At 39.0% G+C, this 13,332-nt stretch overlaps 2 protein-coding genes across 4 annotated transcripts in view; both read right to left on the bottom strand.

Annotated features, from left to right (window-relative positions):
• On the bottom strand, positions 4,786–5,974 carry LOC109845129 (heavy metal-associated isoprenylated plant protein 25). The gene is made up of 3 exons (XM_020414339.1): positions 5,796–5,974; positions 5,629–5,710; positions 4,786–5,175 (listed from the first exon to the last, which is right to left on the bottom strand). Exons 1-3 carry the CDS (start codon positions 5,841–5,843, stop codon positions 4,961–4,963), a joined length of 345 nt encoding a protein of 114 aa, XP_020269928.1. The 5' UTR covers positions 5,844–5,974; the 3' UTR covers positions 4,786–4,960.
• LOC109844390 overlaps positions 6,441–13,332 on the bottom strand; it is a 7,464-nt gene continuing 572 nt past the window's right edge. The window contains exons 2-7 of one of the 3 annotated variants that reach the window (XM_020413397.1): positions 12,199–12,274; positions 10,396–10,481; positions 10,161–10,283; positions 9,280–10,080; positions 7,942–8,155; positions 6,441–7,302 (exon numbers count right to left, since the gene is read on the bottom strand). In XM_020413397.1, the coding sequence (XP_020268986.1) occupies positions 6,752–7,302; positions 7,942–8,155; positions 9,280–10,080; positions 10,161–10,283; positions 10,396–10,455 (1,749 nt within the window). In that variant the 5' untranslated portion in view covers positions 10,456–10,481; positions 12,199–12,274 and the 3' untranslated portion in view covers positions 6,441–6,751. Of the gene's footprint in view, positions 7,303–7,941; positions 8,156–9,279; positions 10,081–10,160; positions 10,284–10,395; positions 10,482–12,198; positions 12,275–13,332 lie in introns of those variants that run through there. The other 2 variants (XM_020413396.1, XM_020413398.1) reach the window with 2 other exon arrangements.

Genomic DNA, 13,332 nt, shown 5'->3' with positions numbered 1-13,332 from the left:
GTGGGAGTCAGCTATCTCCCCCTCTTTTCCCAGATATTGCTGACAGTGAGGACGGCGGTGAGATACCAATCAGCATAGAAGACGGAGACCAAGAGAACATGCGGAATGCACAGCAGCAGGATCCAGCAGAGTTGCCGATCGCAATTCGCAAAGCTCCAAGAAATCCAAGGGTGCCAGAGAGGTACCTTTCCACCATGAATTACCTTCTCCTGACTGACAATGGTGAGCCAGAGAGCTATGAGGAGGTACAGCAGACTGGCAAAGCTCGGGGCGAGTGGGAGTCTGCTATGGAGGAAGAAATGAAGTCCTTGATGAAGAATGAGACTTGGGAGCTCGTAAAGCTTCCAAGAGGGAGAAAGGCTCTTCACAATCGGTGGATTTATCGGGTCAAGGATGAAGCTGATGGACGGAGACGCTACAAGGCGAGGCTTGTAGTGAAGGGCTATGAGCAAAAAGCAGGGATAGACTATTCTGGCGTTTTAGCTCTTGTCGTCAAGTTGACCACGATCCGAACTGTTCTAAGCATTGTGGCAGTTCGAGATCTCCATCTAGAACAGATGGATGTGAAGACGGTATTCCTTCATGGAGATTTGGAGGAAGAAATCTATATGCATCAACCAGTGGGCTTCGAGGAACGAGGCAGGGAGGGCCTCGTGTGTCGCCTACGCAAGAGCTTGTATGGCCTGAAGCAAGCTCCGCGACAGTGGTACATGAAGTTCGAAAACTTTATAGAGGAGAACGGTTTTCTCAAATGTGACACAAACCACTGCTGCTTCATCAAGAGATATGACGAATCCTATATAATACTCTTAATTTATGTTGATGACATGTTGATTGCAGGGCCCGACTCGGCCCGCATTGAGGAACTCAAGGGGCGTCTCTCCGAGTGCTTCGAGATGAAGGATCTGGGTCCAGCAAACCAGATTCTGGGGATGAGGATCATCAGAGACAGATCAGTACGGAGGCTGAGGTTGTCTCAGAAGGCCTACATTGAGAAGATTCTTGAAAAGTTTGGCATGGAGAAAGCTAAACCGGTGGGCTCGCCATTTCAAGCTATCGAAGACCCAAGCACCAGATACTGCTGAAGAGCATGAGTTCATGGCCAACATACCATACGCATCTGTCGTCGGGAGTTTGATGTATGCGGCCAACATACCATACGCATCTGTCGTCGGGAGTTTGATGTATGCGATGGTGTGCACGAGGCCAGATATTACACAAGGAGTGGGAGTTGTGAGCCGCTTTATGAGCAATCCAGGGAAACAACACTGGGGTGCGGTCAAGTGGCTTCTACGCTACTTGAGAAGCTCGTCCGACCGTTGTCTTGAGTATGGCGGGGCAGATTTGCAGCTAGAGGGCTTTTGTGATGCAGACTACGCAGGGGATATAGATTCAAGAAGGAGCACGAGCGGCTACATCTTCATCTTGGGTGGTGGAGCGATAAGTTGGAGATCCAAGTTACAGGATACTGTGGCTTTGTCGACAACCGAAGCCGAGTACGTGTCTGCAGCAGAGGCAGCAAAGGAGTTGCTATGGTTGAAGGCTTTTCTTCTCGAGCTTGGAGTAAGCTTTGAGAAATATTTCATCCAAGTCAGAGTGTCATTCACTTGTCAGAGAACGACGCATTCCATGCTCGGACCAAGCATGTTGACGTGAAGCACCATGCCATACGGAGATGGAAAAGCAGGAACGAGTTCAAGCTTGTGAAGATTGATACGAGGTACAATCCAGCCGATATGCTAACCAAGCCAGTTCCGCTCGAGAATGTGAGGCTGTGTGCAGCCTCATATGGCCTCCGTTGAGAATGTTGAAGGTCGTGCAAGACGCCAAAGATACAAGACATCCGGATGATGCAACCAAGAATGATGTGAAGATATGATTGATATTCAATCAAATCTTCAAGTGGGAGATTGTCAGCCTAACAAAACAAAAGTGGGGCCCACAAAGGCGGGCCCCATAAGAAGAAAAATCAAATTCGGTGGCAGCCATTGTTGAGAATTTATAAAGGATGTGGGTCCCACAAATATTTTATTATTAGTGGCGGGTCCCACAGATAATATTATATTTATGCATAGTGTTTTCTCAAACACTATAAATAGGGCCCTAAACTCTTAAGAAAATCTCATCCCAGAATCAACTCCTCTTATAGAAGAGTAAGAGAAAACAAAAAGAGAGTTTGTGAGAGTTCTTGGAGTGTATCTGATCAAGAGAGGGTGTTCTCTTGGATCAATTCTTTTGGGATATAAAAGAATTTGGCGTCGTCGTTGCACCATGGAGTAGCTCCGAAGGAGTGAACCACGTATATCTGTGAGTACTCTGTGTTGAATTTTGTGCCTTTATTTTGTGATTAAGTCTCCGTTCGAGACTTTATTATTGGGGTGAATCCTAACATTGTCTATGGAGATTTTGTGCCACTTAATGACATGATAGACTTAAAAGAAAAAATTGAATCTCAATACTACAATGCATGTGTGCTCAGAAGACAGGTGGATATGTTACTCAATGAAGAACTAGTGGCTGCTAACAAAAAATTATTAGAATTCTATTATTGATGGTGTTAAGAGAGAAAGATTCTCGACTTTTGTTAGAGATGGAATAATTGGACCCTCTCCAATTACCATTGGAGAGAATTCGGGTCCACACACAAACATAAAACCATATTTGTTAATTTAAGGCCCTGTTTTTTAATTCACTTTGTAAAACTAAGTTTCCTATAACTTTAGAGTTTACGAAAGTCTCTCATAATTAAAGCTATTGCAAAAACAAAATGGGTTAAAACATAGGAAAGTCATTGTAGTGCTCAAATCCAACGATGTTCCAACAACAGAAGTTGAAAAATGTTTGAAAAAATTATGAGGTCAGAGGATACAAATGGTCACAAAATTGTAAGTAATCTCAAGTAAGCAAAAAAATCTTTGAGTTCTAAGGACTGTAATTAATATGTAATTCTGTTTTCTTTTCAAACAAAAACTACAAGTTTTAGTTTAAGGACCTATGTGGGAATCCATCGAGCAAAACTGTGTTTCCTATAATTTTGGAGTTTGCGAAAAATCTACCATGATTAAAGTTGTTGCAAAAGCAAAATAGACTCAACATAAAAGAGTTACTATTGTGTTAAAATTAAACGACGTTCCAAAGACATAAGTCGAATCTAATGTGATATTGTAGATGTTCACAGAACAAATTCACCTGCAGATGCATGAATCACGAGTGTAGTTAAACTAAAAATGGGTTTGGCCACCACAATCAAAAAGTAAATTAAAATCACAATAAAATAAAAAGAACAAAATTCTCAATAAAATAAAAAAAAATTGTACCTTTGAGATGAGACAAGCACTCCTTGTTCAAATTAGCTAAGAATCCATCAAAATCACCAAACCTTAATGCATTCATAATGAAATCATCAAAAACTTAGAAACAATCGAGAGTGTTAGCTCTGATCTAGGGTTTTAACCGCGAAGATCACGATCTAAACCGTAGATCAGATCTAGGTTTCGACGAAAAGGGGAGAGAGAGAGAGAGAGTAAAGGGGGAGACCTAAACCCTAGATCCGATCTAGGGTTTTGATGATAGGGGAAGAGGAGAGGGGGAGAAAGGGGGGGAGGATAGAGAGGGGGAGAGAGAGGAGAGAGAGGGGTTACCTATGTTGAGAGAAGAAATCGGGACTTGGAAACGAGAGAGAAGTGGTCGCGATTTGGAAACGAGAGAGAAGAGGTTGGGATTTGATGGGGAAGTATGGAATTTAAAATACGTGTATTTGGACTTTCAAATCCAACTCTCTAAAATAATTTGATTTGAAATCTTAGCCCAATTTAGAATCCAAACTAAAGATTTGTATTTGAAATACTCTGGATTTTAAATCTTAGGCCCAAATCCACATTCCCAAACGCAGCCTAACATAATTTGAAAAGGACAAATTTTCAAAACCGACCATTTTTCAAAAATATTTCCAAAAAACGACTTGTTTCAACAATATTTGTCAAAACCGACCTAGTTTCAACCATTGGGCTTAAATTGGGTCGGTCTTGACAAAAGAAGTTTAAAAACTTCACGGGACTTGAAGTCACGTGAATTTTAGTAGCCATTTAATTAAGCTACTAAACTTCACGAGACTTCAAGTCCCGTGAAGTTCGTTTCAGCTCTGAAGTTGTTTTGAACTATGAAACTTCACGGGACTTGAAGTCCCGTGAAGTTTAGCAGCTTAGTTAAGTGGCTGCTAAACTTCACGGGATTTCAAGTCCCGTGAAGTTTCATTTTTTTTTTTCCGTCAAAACCGATCTAGTTTTAGCCTGACGGTTGAAACTAGATCGGTTTTGACGAATATTGTTGAAACGGGTCGTTTTTTGGGAATCTTTTTGTAAACGGGACTGTTTTGAAAATTTGTCCAATTTGAAAATGCAAAGCATTTGGACGAGCTTCTGGGAACAGAGTGGGGAGTAGGGGTTTTCAAGTTACAAAAAAGAACATCATCTCAAAACTTTTTCTGACAAGGGAAGATAAAAGAGATTCTCTAACAAAAATAATAGGAAATAAAAAAAAATGTAACCAAAGCTGTCACGGATCACAAACTAGTTTTCACTCCTGGGTAAAACTGAGAGCAGGTAAGGAGAAGAGAAAGAAAACAACTTTTTCGACAATCTATTCTCACTTAATATGTCATTAATTTTATTGGTTTTTCATTTAACACATGGGTTTTGGTTGTTATCACGAGAATAGAGGAGGCAAGTATGGAATTGATACCAACTGTCAGGAGCTTGTGATTTGTACTTGTTATCACGAGAAAGTTGTGAAATTTACCCGAGATTAAAATAGAGTTACAAGCAAAAGATGTTAGCACTACCTTTGATCTCTTTTTGTCACTTCACTCGGTGTATGTTACAACATGCAAAAAAGAACACACAAGTATTTTCAAAGCTTGTAATTTGTTAGTGGTGTGACAATTACAAGGCAGCGAAGACCTCTAACTGTTGTTCGCACCGTTGCTCTGCTGCGTATTACTGCTTTGGTTATCTTTGTTCTCTTCAGCACCACCGCTCAGTTCTAATTCCTTGATCTCCAGGATTTCTACGCGTCTGTTCGTCATCTTTCGTATCTTTATCGCAACATCTTGGGGGCTGAATGCTCCGCAAACGCTTACCCTGTTCTGCTTCTTTTCAATCAAATGACTCTCCAGTTCTGAGAACAAAAACAAGCAACGAAATAGTAAACGAGAACGTTTGAGAGGACGAGCTTAATTCGGAGTGGTTGGAGCTACGGGTGGATTTGTAGCTTTATAGATAAAACAGGTATTCTAGGTGATTTCAACTATTCCTAATCAAATACATCTGAAGTCTCAGAAAAAATCCAACGGAAGGCCCTCTATAGAGAATCATATAGAAAGATGCAGGGGATGAAGATAACTGACTTGACACAAAAAATACTAATGAACGCATCAATATATCAGTTAGTGAATACACTAGTTTGACTGTAATCATAGTCACATATAATGTGTGCATCGATATTCCTGATAAATCAGATGTCTTCATCTCGTATCTTCCTATATGGCTTTCTATCGTGCCCTCGATAGCATTGTTTTTCTCCAAGTCACTAAAGACTAAAATTTGTTTAGCTCAAGGATACATATGTTACCGTGCATCCTAAGAAGGGCTCGCCGGATTTTGCGATAGCAACCGCCGCAGTCGATGTTCATCCTCATGGTCATGCAGTAGAACTACAGAGATGAGAGGAGAGATCTGAAAGTTATTAGCTTTGGAGATAAAAAATGGGAGTGAAGTGCTTCATGAGCCTGAACTTGCCTTTTCCGTCATGAATGGGTGAGCCAAGTTCGAAGGGCAACGATGCATTCAGGAGTTTGAAAAGAGAAAAAGGAGCATAAAGTTGAGAATGGAATAAGTTTTGGGGAGATGAAGGGAATCATGAGGTGGTGGGGAAAGTGTAGGGATTCCTCTTCCAACTCTTTTTGAGAGTTTTGTGCTGGAGAATCTGATCCTACAGAAGTTTGTAGAGAAAGGATTTTAATTGTAGTTTTTCAATAATAGCTGCCTCTCTTTTCCCCTCTTTCCTTGGTTTTGGTTCTGGCCGTTATGTCAAAAGCAGTTCAAATTTTTATTTGTGGCTTGTTCTAAGTCGTATAAAATCTTACATTCTTAACCTCAGAAAATCCAAGCCAAAGGTTAGGCTAGGTTCAAACCCTCAGAAACTTTAAGCAAGAGAGGAGACCTAATGAACCATGATATGAATAGTAGTTCAGAAAATCAGGCAGACTATTAATCAAACTAATAAAATACCTGGACAGGAAGATCAAAGAGTCCTTGTGTCCACAGAAAACCATAAATCATATATCATGAAATATATTTTTATTTCGTAAAGACAAACGCGCACAATTACAATGCATTTTTTATCCTGTTGTGAAACCAGGCCAACAATGTAGTTACAATCAGTTCGAGCAACTGGAACCATTGTATATTCTACTCAACTCCTCTTTCCTCAATTAGCTGTTGCATTCACACACATGAAGTTCGCTCTAAAATACATAACTACAACATTATACATCATTCTTCCTACAAACACAAAGTTAAGAAGCTAAACTAGAGTCACACGGGATCTAAAGTTCTACAACACCTAAAAGGAAACAAAAACATGGGGATGCAAAGAAAACCGCATCCACCTACAGGATGCTACAGCACAATTATCAAAACTGATGATTACTACTACGAAGATTTCAGATGTACAACACTAAATATGGTAAGGGTCATTGAGACATGACCAAGTTAGAACACAGAGCCATGGGTGCAACGAGCATTGGATCGCTTCCCCCAATCTTGCAATTATCATTATCAACAACAGATAAAGTTTTTGGTAGCAAAAGGTTGCTGCAGGCATTAGATGCTGCTACTTCTACATCCTCTTGACTACTGCTGCTGATGCTGCTGCTACCACTACTCCGTTGCCTTTTATCCTTTGAAATCCCTTCACTCAACTCTCTACCACGCCTTCTCTTTCTTGATGAACTCCATTTCAAGCCATCCAGGTAGCAGATTTTGGATAGGTTTGGGATGGAAGCTCCACCTTCGTCTACTTCTGGTGGCTGTTCTGAACAAGATAGGTAAGTGTTTGCCTCCGTCTCTGATGCTTGGACTGGGGCTTTGTCACTGGGTAATCTGAGACGATTCTCATGATCTATGGTTGATGATAATGAGCTTGCAACGTCTTGGCGGTCCTTGATGTGATTCCACTTGTCACTGACCCATTCCTCAGAGGGTCTCAAGTCACCCAAGCTGAATACAGAATCTCGCTGCTCTCCTGCAACATGCATCTAAATTAGCAAAAACTGAAAGTGCCTTGCATATAGAAAGCAGAAGGATATGCATGTGTGTATATATATGCTTCCATATCCCCTAGGATACCACATCCCAGCACAAGTGTTAAATATATATATTCTGGTAAGATAGGATACAGATAGGTATCCTTTTAACTTTTGGTAGGATACTTTTAACTTTTGGTAGGATACTTTTACAAGTAACCATCTCCACACATGTATGATGTATCCCTAAGTTGGTTGGAATTTATTTTGATCTTAGTTTAGCAGATATGAGATCAACTTTGGTAATCCAGAGAAACAATCTTAACTTTTTAGATATGTTGAACATGTCGATGAACTTTAATCTGGAAAATTTTTGTTTATTTACAAAGTTCTTCTACCATGTAGCCTATTAATTTTCAGTCTAATCTTTTTCCTCATATCCACTTTTGCATAAGCATGTGTTTCTCCTAATACCCAATCTTTATCCATATTCATTTTGATGGAATGGATTACGGATTATCCTCTGATTAGTAAGCCAATATGGATATGAGAAGCACCATATCTAATCCATTCGTCCTACTCATGTATGTAGAGAAGTACAATTTTAAAGAGTTTCCAAAGCAAAGGTATGTAAATACCTGGAAAATAAATACGAAGTTTTCCTTCTAACTCCTTGTGGATTACAATTCCCTCCCACCAGCCATCATGCCACCATGCATCTACAATAGATCCAACATCAAGGCTGCTTGAAATGTTGCTGCTATGCGAGGGGTAAGGACGGACCACCTGCCTCGCACATGACCATATGCCCAATTTGTCAGAAGATGCAACCCGCGATGCCAAAACCCATTCCTAGAGAAGAGTTTCTAAGCAATGTCAGACATGGCATACATACGGTACAAGCATTTGAAAACCATCATATGCCTAGAGAAATAGGCGTGTTTAGCAACATTGTGAAATCTACAACTTAAGGACACGACAATTTTTACCCTTTCTTAATTTCAGAGTGTGCTGTGAGGGAAATGCAACGTTTTACCACAGGCATGTCTAAGTGGTCGTAGGTGCAGCGTATTTGACACAAGCAGATAAAAGAGCCTAATCTAAAGCTTTCTTACACAGTAGTCCAAGAATCAAGATCATATGACGATTCAATAGCAACCTGTATCGGGTATGGAGGTGAGATGATCAAGACATTACTCTTCCGAGAGGTTTTAAGTTTGATTATTAGCATCTGTAACGGATGGCATGAAATTTATCTTTGAAAATTTACCAGTGTATATTGGAGGACAACATGCCTGAGGAATAAGGGGTACTCATAGACCCGTACAGGCTCAAAAAAGGATAAACTACAAGAAACATCCTCCATCTGGTCCATGTTTTTTAAGGCACCCTTTATATAAAAAGTTCAACAAAAATAACCATCATCTGAAATCATTAATTAAATTTTTAGGTTTCATAGTAGACTTTGGTTCTTCCCATGTCTAGAAACGGCATGCAGAATTCCAGGTTAATAATAAAAAGGTAGACTTTTATTTTATCCTAAATTAGCTTATTCACGGAGAATTTTATGTGTAAACATCCTTCCATGCGTCATGCAGAAGTTTGAAGAACAGAAACTCCATGCATAATTAACAGTTCCATTAACAGCAATAAATCAGGCGTAATTTGTTGACCTTTTTAAATGATGGGATTTCTTTAAAAAAACAACATATAGATGAAGGGGGTATCTCGCAATTTACCAAAAAAATTAAAGCAGCATAAGGGTGATTCAGAGAGCTTAGGTAGGAGTGCATCCAAGTACATGGCCACGCACATGACCCCAGCCCTTCTCGTACCTTATATCCAAATCTTTGTTAGGGGTTGCTAGAGGGGGTGGGCTATGACCTGGTGTTGTTAGGTGGTTGTCGATTGGTTGTTCAGTAATAGTATGGTCCATATGGGCTTGGGTAATCCAGCAAACAGTGTTTCGTATTTACCTCCAAGTTTCTAGTGCCATCAGCATCTTGGACATCCTCATAGCGAACTTTCACCTTGTCATGATGTCTCTTGAGAACCACACAACGGAACCAACAACCTCTAATGCCACTATCTTGAGAGAGCACTTCGACATGGCTCCCCGGAGCTAGATGTTTTTTCTGTTGCGAAAGATTCTGCTTGAGTAACTCTTTTCTTAGCAATCGGGGCCCTGAAGGATTATTTGCATGTTTTTCCCCTCTGGACTTGGTTACAGCACTAACTGCTCCTCGAGCGTCAATATCAGCATCATTCAATAGGCTTCTTTCCTTTGGTCCACCGCTCCCATCCACATTAGGACTACTCTGACAGCCACGACCGTGATGAGTTATTTTCAATCGCAGCTTCAGGGAAGTACTTGGAGTTGCATACAGGTACCTAAGCACATCTTGACCCCAGTAACCTTTAACCTGTTTAATGTCAAAAGGCTTAACCTCATCATTGTCAAACTGTCTTCGGCATAAATATGGTTGATGCAAGCCAAGTTTGTTCCTTTCCTCTTTCTGAAACTTGTCGAAGTCTTGGGCACTGAGAACAGCAGCCAATCCATCTATGCACTCGACGCTGAGTTCTTGAAGAGAAAGAGAAAAGAAGATCTCTCTGTCATTAATGTCAAGAGGCAAAACAATATCATCAACCTCATCAACTTTGTGAAACCATCGCACCACAACCATTTTATTAGCCTGCATGTCTTCATATAGATCTTCCACATATGCAACAAGCCTCTTGTATTCTTCAGCCATTACGTAGACAAAGCTATGGACCTAGTGACAAATAGCACATGATTAGCTAAACTTAAAATAGACTAAATTAGAATTCAGCAGAAAAGACTACTAGTACTCACAGAGATTGTGATTCCATTCCGGCGAAAGGATTGATAATGCTTTCGTTTCTTCTTGCAATCCCATGATGAACCTAACCATGAAAATTCTTTAGAAAGGGGTCCAATTCTTCCTGGACAAAGGCCCTGAATGGACAAAAAAGGAGAAATAGAGGGCAAATAAATGGATATGCTCGTTGACTCACTTAAAGAAACTATGAACAAATTATAGGAAACTGCTAGATTTATGTCACACTACCTCGGAGTTTTGGATAGTAGTCCGTTCATTGTCATTGTGGTCTGCAAACCTATCACCCATAGGCAAGGATGTGCAAGGAACGTTATCTGAAAACAGAAAAAAAAAATTGTTTGACAGTCACGATATGCAAGTCTAAGATATAATCAATTCAGAATTCAGAAAAATATAATCAAGAAAACAATGTTACATATAGAAAAACAAAAGGCAATTGAGACTATTTGGGTATTCACACAGCAAAATGAAATCCATAAGAAAATATTAAAAAGAAGAACAAGGTAAAAGTTACTTCAGTATTGAATGTTACAAGGATAAAATAACCGGAAGAACATAGGTTATCCAGATACTGAGGAGAAAGCTATATTTACAAATATCATTTAGCACAAGCAAGCTATTTAAGATATTTCAACCATGCGCCAATAGTATTTATAGGAAGATAATGGGATTACTGAAACAAAATTGAAAAATCAAATTCAAATGCAGATCATCCCATAAAGCACGCCATGTCCATAAGAATTAACTCAAGAACAAACATATATCATAGGAACTCTCTGAATATCCAGGTATTGAAATGTTCAAGTGGAACTAATTGTATGCCATTAGCAAGAAAAAAAAAACAAACACAACTAGCAAACAGCAAGAGGACTATGCGAGTAAAGACAGTTATAAATATCAGCCCGTACATAATGAAATATAAATGTATTAAAGTCATTAATGGATTGCTCCAGTTGCATAAAGAAATTACATGTTCTCAGGGGTATTTGAATAGGTCGAAATACAATTAACTGCCTTACTTGGACCAAACTCAATACTCTTGGTTGGAATAACAAGCTGCCACATTTTAACTATGTAGAAAGCAAACTCTGAATAACTAAAATGCATTTTTAAGCAAAGAAACAAGCACCATGAAACAAAAAGACCCAATTATTAATAACTTTAATCGCCATCAAACTAAAGAGTAGAAGAAAACAGAGAAGAAAATGGATAAATCTAAGAAATCAAAACAACCAAACCACAAAAATAACAGAACCTGTAAATAGGATTTGGAGGTGTTTGCCTGCGGAAGTAAAAGGCCCAGTCCTTCTGGGCCTTCTCAACAAATACTGTACTCTAGTAACATTAGAGAAAAACTAATTTAAGAAAGAAAAACAACTTGCTTGTCTTCTATTTATTTGAGAACACCCAACTATCTGAAACTTTTCTTCACAGTGAAAGCATCTGTAGAAAAGAAGACGAAGAAGAAGAACTCTATCAATAAAAAGGAAACAGTGCAATTTGGCAGAAAAACCAGCAAATTTCTTGCAAAGGTTGCCTTGATTTGTCTCTCATTCCAGGACCTCAAGGATATAAAATAGACATGTGAGGTACTCATATAAAGACGGCAGAAATTTAGTTCACTCAAATATATGCATGTGAAGAAAACCCAAATCACGACAAATCAATGATTTCTTCCCCTTTTTCCCCCTTGAACAATGAAAGAGACATCAGATTCATATGAAACCCAAATCACACAGCACTTCAAACGCTACCTTCATATATATAAATAAAAAGGAAAGCAACTTGAAAACATTTTTAGCTGTTTCCTTTCGCTGAAGCCAATCAAACAAACATAGGAAACCAGATCTATATAAAAACTCAAGTCCCTAAGCACTAAGCGCGGTAAATGACATCAATCCTATTCTTCCAGTCTCTTGGCATCCCCTCTATTTAAGTCCTTTTTTTTGTTTTAAGGTTCTTTTGGGCTGCAAAGGAGAAATTTTTGAACAGATAAGGGGGGAAAACTCAAGAAAATACATTAAAAAATACCTGAAAAACTGTTTTTGTATTCTACCCCGATACAAATATATCTTTGATCCCAAGAGAAATAATTTTCGCACAGAACCTGTAAGAGGAATACCAAAAACCTCAGATCATCATGCACGTAGGCAATTTAATTTTATTTAAATTGATTTTGCTCCCCCCACCCCACCCGGGCAACCCCCCCAAAAAATTTATGGTCTAGATTTACAATTTTCACATGGTTCCCCTGCCAAAATCTCACATCTCAACAGATCTTAAAAGATCAAGGACCCTATAACACAAATGGTGAAGAGACACATACCCTATAAAAAACCTCTATCCATTATATTATGGGAAGATGAAGGGAAAATACAAACGTTTGGTACATCTTTTCCCTCAACAAATTCCCTTATTTCTCCATCCCTCAAGTTCAACGCATCAAAAAAGAAAAGTAAAACAAAGTAAGGCGGAGAAAAGCAAATTCATTGAAGAGTTCCCTAGATTCAACTAATTCCCAATTTCACAATCTTCGCGACCACTCACACAGAAGACCTAATTGTGAACGGAAAAAAGCAAATCTTTCGGCAAGCAAACTAAGAAGACAATAAAAATATGACATTTTCAAGGGAGAAAAGGAGAATTATTACTCAGACACGTCATATCATAAAACAACAAAAACCAAGCAAAATCTAACGCAAATGAACAGAAACCACCATCACCAAAGAGAAGTGAAGTCAGCCAATATATCAGCTCCCTTCCCAACTTCAAAAAATCAACAAAATCAATTCAGTACCCCCAAGAAAAATATTTTTCCCCCACACCTCAAAAAAATAGCAAAACCAAACAAACTCACAAATTCATATCTTAGAGGTGAAAATAAAAATTAATTCTAGGAAGAGAATTAACCAGATCCAGTAAATTTTCAATCTTCCATCCTTCAAACAACCAACTCTACAAAAAATACCCAATTTCCATCACCAAACACTTAAAAAGTAAATTATAAACAAAAAAACAGCAATTTTCACATATACAAACGAAGGAAAAGAAAGGAATCACTAATCAGATCTATCGAACTCCACAAAAAATCTAAAAAATCAAAACAATCGCAACCCAGAATCAACAAAAACCACCATCGTCATCTTCACCCACCCGAGATGAGAT

This window comes from Asparagus officinalis, chromosome 6 (assembly GCF_001876935.1).
Source record: "Asparagus officinalis chromosome 6, Aspof.V1, whole genome shotgun sequence".
NCBI classification, from domain to species: Eukaryota; Viridiplantae; Streptophyta; class Magnoliopsida; order Asparagales; family Asparagaceae; genus Asparagus; species Asparagus officinalis.
Note: the sequence above shows the minus strand (reverse complement) of the source record. Positions and strands in the feature narration are given on the sequence as shown.